The following is a 6642-nucleotide window of genomic DNA, read 5'->3' as shown; positions in this document are numbered from 1 at the left end:
ACAAAATATTCTACAAATATTACCAAGCACAGTTTTGCCTATTTAGGGACTACATCACAAAGGTCAGTTATAGTCCCAATTCTTTAGATTAGAGTGTTGATGTAGAGAAAATAAATTGTGTGCTAAGGATCTGACAACACAATCAAAAGCCCTCGTGTTCTGAATTTAACCACTTAAAAATCTAATCTGTTTAGAAGAAATATTTTAATTTCCTTCTGATTTCTTACTTATTATGGACACAGAAATTATCTTAGATTATGGAGGGGCTAGTACTGTTAGTCTTGGTTCATTACATGTTCCTTCTAGATCCTAACGTCTCTGGAGCTGCCAGGCTGTTCTTGCCATACCTATTAACAAATTCACTCATTCACTCCAACCTGACTATCACCAGATATCTTGTCTTTGCCTTTTTCTTATTCCATCTGGATTTATGATAGGAACTATCTTCCTTTCTCCCGTCTGGCCTCAGATGGTGAAAACTTTAAAGCGACAGACTGATCCCCTGCCCTGGGCACCCATCCTTGGCCAGCCCCCCTGTGCTGGAGAGCCGCAGCAGCCAGGGCAGCCTCGCTGCGCCACTTCGCTCCTTGTACGGAGAGGCCGTGCAGTTGGGTTGGCACTGACTCAACATCAGCATCAGAAACCTGGCAAAGACAAAATCCCAGCAAGTACTGACTCTTCAAGGATTTAAACCAACAAACTCAGAGAATTTCTAAAGAGCCTATGCAAACTGAAACTTTTCAAAGCTGGGTTTTCAGAGAAAGAGTGTTGCTGGTACAAAAGCAGTTCAATTTCCGAAGGCCTTCTCCAGAACAGAGGACTTGACACAAACATTTTTCAGACAGCAGTCAGCAGGGGCCAAACTGTGTGTATCTTCTTGCTTGTCTTCTCACAGACATGTCAGTGTGTTTGATCAATACATTTTGAAAACAAGATTTTAGCTTCATATGGACGATGTGTGTTAACCAGCCCAAAGAGTGAAAAGTCTGAAAAATTCTAAGGAAGTACTTTAACAGCACTCATAACTCGCATTTCAGCAGCACATGCGGCAGGTGGTGCCATCAGTCCGACCAGCAATGGTTCTTGCAATTAGCATCAGCCATTAACAGACAATCAGGTTTCATGGGAGCCTGCACACAGGATTTAACGGAGTTCTGTGTAACCCAAAGGCTTGACAGGTCGGCATTATGTCCCTGAAGTAATTTGAGAGAAAGCATTCTCAAATATTCCTTGAAATTAATTTTAACTCAAATGTTCTTTGAAATTAATTTTCATCAATTTGTCATGCAATTGTCCACTGTGCTGCTGCGCTGTTGGAAAATTCAATTTGTACTCATAACTGCTGGAATTGGATAATGTGCCATATTTTGTATAAGTATCTTAATATCACATCTGGCTTAAATTCATCCATAGCTAGAGAACTAGGGTATGTTGTGTGTTAATTGCTTACCAGCCTCAGGGTGTTTTCAACAACTCTGGCACTGCCTGCTCGGACACAACTCGGACACGGGTTCCATCTCTTCAAAAAACATCTGTAAAATCCTTTGTTGTACCACAAAAAGGAGCGGTTGCCAATATCAGTCACTAGCAGCAACTCCCCATTCTACAACTGAGTTGAAAATTATTTGGCTGTTCATCCGAGACAAAACCAGAGGAATTGGTAAAGCAGCCCTGGCTTCTAGGCCATGCATAGTGTGTTAATGTATGCGGTACTGGCTCAACTTATGGATTTGATCGTCCTGAATAAGGCCTCTGAAATGTGTAGCCAACGGCGCGGGAAGTCAAATCCTAAAAACGTCTTAATGCTTAAAATTTCTGAGGTGTCAGTCTCTGGTGATCCCGAGGGGGAGAGATGAGGTAGTGGAGGCGGACGCGGGGACCTTCGCCGCCGAGCGGGCGGTGCCGGGGCCGAGGGGAGGCGGTGCCGGGGCCGAGGGGAGGCGGTGCCGGGGCCGAGGGGAGGCGGGGCCGGGGCCGTGGGGAGGCCGGAGGAGCCGGGCCCGGGCCCGGGCTCGGTGGGCGGCGCCGCATCGATCCCTCGGCGCTCGCGGAAGGCGCCGCGCGGCGGCTCCGTCAGCGCCGTTATGGCGGGGCTCATCAACTTCGAGGACGAGGAAGAGGTGAGGGATTACCTCGAGAACCTGCACATCGAGTACAGCTACCAGTGCTTCAAGGAGAAGGACCCGGACGGTAAGCGGCCCCGCCGTGCCCACACTCCCCCCCCCGCCCGCCGTCCCGGGGCCGGCGGGAGCCTCAGCGCCCTCACCGCTGCCTTGCAGGCTGCCAGCGCCTCGCCGACTACCTGGACGCCGTGAAGAAGGACTTTGCGGCGGCGGCGCGGGTGCTGCGCGGCAACTGCGAGGAGTACGGGCACAGCGAGAGCTGCTACAAGCTGGGGGCCTACCAGGCCATCGGCAAAGGTGGGTTGGGCGGTCCCGTGGCTGCTGCCGCTTCCCTCCCGCCCGCCCCTCAGCCGCCCCTCAGCCGCCCCTCAGCCCGCCTCTTCGTCGCCCGTGCCTCCGCCGCCGGTGGCCGGCACGGCGGAGCGGGTGTCGCGGCCCCTTCACCCGCAGCACCGGCGGTCTGCGGTGGCCCCGGCAGCAACCTGAGCTCCTCGGTGTGCGGGCACCGGGGCGGGAAGGGCGGCTGGTGCCCGTGAGGAAACAGCTCTTGCTTTTGCGAAGGTGCTGAACACGCGCGTTCCCTCCTGACCTCGAAGGAGGAACAACCTGTCCTGCCCCTTTTATGGCCACAGAGTAAAAGCAGGGGAAGGGTGGAAAACCTTAAATTGCTTCCTTCCGAAGAATCAACTCAAGGTTCACCATGTGGTTTGTTGGTTTTTATAATTACGTGTGTGTAAGCGGTAAGTATATCCAGTGCTGAATGTTATTGTGTGTTGTATTCTTATAGTTTGGATTGTTTCTCATCTCACTGTTCTTATTTAGAGAAAGTAAGGAAGAAATAAATTTACAGACTTAAGACTGCTTACATCAGGAAGTTGTTGGGTACTCTGCCCAAAATGTATATGCTAGTACAATAATGGGAAGCAGTTAAACTAGTGAGGCTTCTTCCAAATGACAATAGTGGTAAAGAACCTGTTATTTTTACTGTAGTTCAAAACTAGTAACAATCTCAGTGTATGTGTAGGTGTACTGGCAAAAGAATACTTTGCCTAGTGTAACATCTTTAGAAGTCCATAGGTGTAGTAGTGGAAAGAGTGTTTTGTGGTTTTGTTTTGGGTTTTGTTTTTTTTTTTTTTTTTGGTTGTAACTACTGGAGGAGTGGAGGAAGGTTTCCTAACCCGAAGACATTAGCAAAATCTTTGTAACTGAGACAATGATGGTGTCTCCAAAGTCCTAAATTTTGACTGTAGCATCTAAAGTGAGGGATAATGTGTTTCCCAAAGCCCTGGGAAGCATGCTGCAACGCAGAGGTCCCATCTGTTTTGGCATGTCCTTACAGTAATCTTTTGTTTCTTGGCTGACAGGTGGACTTGACCCAGATTTGAAAGCTGCCTACAACTCTTTTATGAAGTCATGTGAAAAAGGTGGGAAGAAATCAGTCAATGCGTGTCATAACATTGGGCTGTTGGCCCATGATGGGAGAGTAAATGATAATAAACCTGACCCCATTGTCGCTAGAGACTATTACACAAAAGCCTGTGATGGCAATTTTGCTCCTAGCTGCTTCAACCTCAGTGTAATATACCTCCAGGGGGCAGCCGGGGTCCCTAAGGACATGAACCATGCTTTGAATTACTCGCTGAAAGGGTGTGAGCTGGGTCACATATGGGCTTGCGCCAACGCCAGTCGAATGTACAAACTGGGAGATGGCATTGAGAAGAATGATGCTAAGGCAGAGGATTTGAAAAACAGGGCAAAACAGTTGCATAAAGAACAGAGAGAAGCCCAAAGTTCCTTAGTATTTGGGGAGTAAAACTGTCAGATGCAGTTACTAACGCTGCAGTTTTAAATGTAAAGTGAACTTATGTAAATTGTGAGCATACAGTTTTCATTTATAATAAATAACCTGTATTTGCATATGCAAATAAACTTCTAATTTTGTGGATGCAACAAACATGACCAACTCTGCCGTGCCTTTCTACATTTTTAAATACACAGGTTCTTAAGTGTATTGCTTAGATCCCACCTCTTTAAGGAAGGCAAAAACTTCTGGCCTTTTGGAAGTTTGTCCCCATGGTTTCCAAGTAGGAAAGGTGCTCTCTCATGTGTAATGCTTCAGTATTGAGGCTTGTGCTCAGACCAGTTCTAACACACAAAAAGATCACAAATGCAAGGTAACCCAGCCTGGACATTCAGAATTGTGCTCTCTCTTACAAGCAGTTATGGAACTTTGATAGTGTGCACACACAGGGTGATCTGCTGTGAGGCTGCTTTGTACCAGGACTGCTTGAGAAACCTGAGTGGGTTTATTTGCTGAAAGTAACATTTGTTATCCTAAGGTTGTATTTAGACTTGCTGATTTAGTTACGTAGTCATCATACCATCAAAATGCTACTTGGAGAAAAAAAGAGATGACTTCTTATAGGGAGAACTAGTAATTTGGTACCTTGCTAATGTTTAAATTATATGTTTAATGTCTATTTTCATCTGAGAAGTTTTGATTTCTCAGTCAGTCTAAGTTTTACGGTCTGTCAGTATAGTTATTTCACTTGTGCAAATGTTTCCTCTTTGATTGTAAATCAGTGTTATGGAATTATTTGATATAGTTTGATTTCTAAATAATTAAGCATTCAATTGGAGCCAAGCCAAAATATTTTGTCCAAGAACCTTCTTCATTAAAAAACTGAGTTCAGGAGAAAGGGCCATATGGGAAAGCAGTGAAGAAGCACGAGTGGATCATTTCAGCATACAAGTAAGAGCTGTTCCGTAGCAGTGTGCAGCCTTGGGATAGAGTTGTATTAAGCTGCAGTCTTCTTAAATAGACATCTGGCCTCCAGAATTGAAACAGATTTCTGTTGGGTGACAACCTGTGCTTTGCTGGTGCTTTGCCATTCATAATGTGAGCTGTGTCCGTGTGCACTCGCTGATTTGAAATGCCCACCTGTGCAGGGCCCTGCTCCGTGCGTGTGCCTGGCTCTGTCACAGACCTTGCTTTACCAGGAACACCGATTTGCACAGGGAGTGCCTGTGCAAACCCCACTGTCACTAGTCTCCTTCCTGCTGAACTTCATACTTTGGTGTTATAGTCAATCTGATGACTGCTTTTTGGTCCCATCTGCCATTTTCATATATTCATTGTGATATGAATCTTCTACAATACTGGTTTGGTTTGGTTTTCCCCTTATAGTAAAAAGCAGCTCGCAGTTGCTTTGTATTATGTTTTAATCATCCTGCTGGAACAAGCACGGATTTTGAGCTGCTTTCACATGATGTTTAAGTCTCACCACTTGCACTTTAAAACCATGATTATTTTGCTCTCTGCACACAGAAATACTGTCCTTTGCTTGGACTGTCAACTTCCTTAAGTGCAAGAAGTTCATCCAGGCAGCATATTGTCCTGGACAGTGGTTCTTGCTGTCTGCAGTGATTCCAGGTCCAGGGGGAACATGCTGCTTTAGGCTCTTAAAGTTTGAAGCTTTTCCCTGGTCAGCTTAGATCTAGAAACATGTAAGTCCTATTCAGATGATGCCAAGCCCAAAACAGTAATGATCTTGTATGTCAATATGTACACAGAAACATCTCTGCCTATAGATCTCGCAAATGAAATAGGTAGGAGAGACAGGCGGGAGAGGGGGGAACTTAATTAGCTCTGCTGAGCAGATGAGTTACAGGGGCAGAGCTCAAGAGAGCTGCCCCAAGCTGTGGGAGAAATAAGAGAGCTCGGAATTGGCCTACATCTACTGAATTACAAGTGAGCATCTAAGGCCAGAGGTTCCCCTGCAGATAAGGCGTGCACACAGGTTTTAAATACCTCTAGCCTGAACACTGGTTTTAGCATCCTGCCAACTGGTTTGTCACTGTGTCACACCTGCCATGTGTGCCTCACTGCTTTAGGCTGCTCTCCAGCGCATGGTGATCCCCCCTTATTCAATTACACACAAATCGTTTTACTTTCCTGCCAGCTTCTGGAACGTTATGTTCTATTTTTTATAATACAGATTTAGGGAACAAGGTGCTAACTGATCAGATTTTGGACTCAAATCCATAGCTTAGATGTGTATGTGTGTATATATATATGTAAACCATATTTATACATATTCTGAAACAGCTAAGTAGGGCAGTATATGTAAATGTATTCATGCACTGACATGATCCTTTATAATTCTGGTGTGTATAAATATATGTAAAATTTGTGATATATGCATGTATGTTTTGCTGGAAATTAACTGCTGATTTAGAACATGAATGCTCTGGCTGTGGTCTGAATAAAGACACAAACTTACTATTGAAGTAAATTAAGTGGGAGAAAAAAACAACACTGATTTGGCTATTGCCACAATTGAAAGCAGAATTGTTAGCATCTCATTCCATGTTGTCTCAGGCAGAGCATGTATAAATTAAAGCAGTTCTTCCAACTTAACAGCACTTTTAACAGGCTTCTTGGAAAGGCTGTGCTTACTGCTGGAGTAAAAACCCCAGCGGTACAGTGCAGTGATGATATGGGTACACTGTAACGAGA

General features: G+C 45.4%; 1 protein-coding gene across 1 annotated transcript; it reads left to right on the top strand.

Moving 5' to 3' along the window:
* The first annotated feature begins 1951 nt into the window (after positions 1 to 1951).
* LOC104368029 (cytochrome c oxidase assembly factor 7B) lies at positions 1952 to 4077 on the top strand. The gene is made up of 3 exons (XM_042807537.1): positions 1952 to 2190; positions 2280 to 2420; positions 3488 to 4077. The coding sequence occupies exons 1-3, from the start codon at positions 2085 to 2087 to the stop codon at positions 3934 to 3936; spliced, it is 696 nt and encodes a 231-aa protein (XP_042663471.1). The 5' UTR covers positions 1952 to 2084; the 3' UTR covers positions 3937 to 4077.
* The last annotated feature ends 2565 nt before the right edge of the window (positions 4078 to 6642 follow it).

This window comes from Tyto alba, unplaced genomic scaffold (assembly GCF_018691265.1).
Source record: "Tyto alba isolate M040663 unplaced genomic scaffold, T.alba_DEE_v4.0 Super-Scaffold_1000006, whole genome shotgun sequence".
NCBI classification, from domain to species: domain Eukaryota; kingdom Metazoa; phylum Chordata; class Aves; order Strigiformes; family Tytonidae; genus Tyto; species Tyto alba.
The sequence above is the reverse complement of the archived record's forward strand: the minus strand, read 5'-3'. Positions and strand labels throughout refer to the sequence as shown.

Coding starts and splice junctions, on each gene's coding strand:
- LOC104368029 (XM_042807537.1), top strand. CDS start 2,085: ATGGCGGGGCTCATCAACTTCGAGGACGAGGAAGAGGTGAGGGATTAC. Junction 2,191..2,279: donor CAAGGAGAAGGACCCGGACG/GTAAGCGGCCCC, acceptor GCTGCCTTGCAG/GCTGCCAGCGCCTCGCCGAC. Junction 2,421..3,487: donor CTACCAGGCCATCGGCAAAG/GTGGGTTGGGCG, acceptor CTTGGCTGACAG/GTGGACTTGACCCAGATTTG.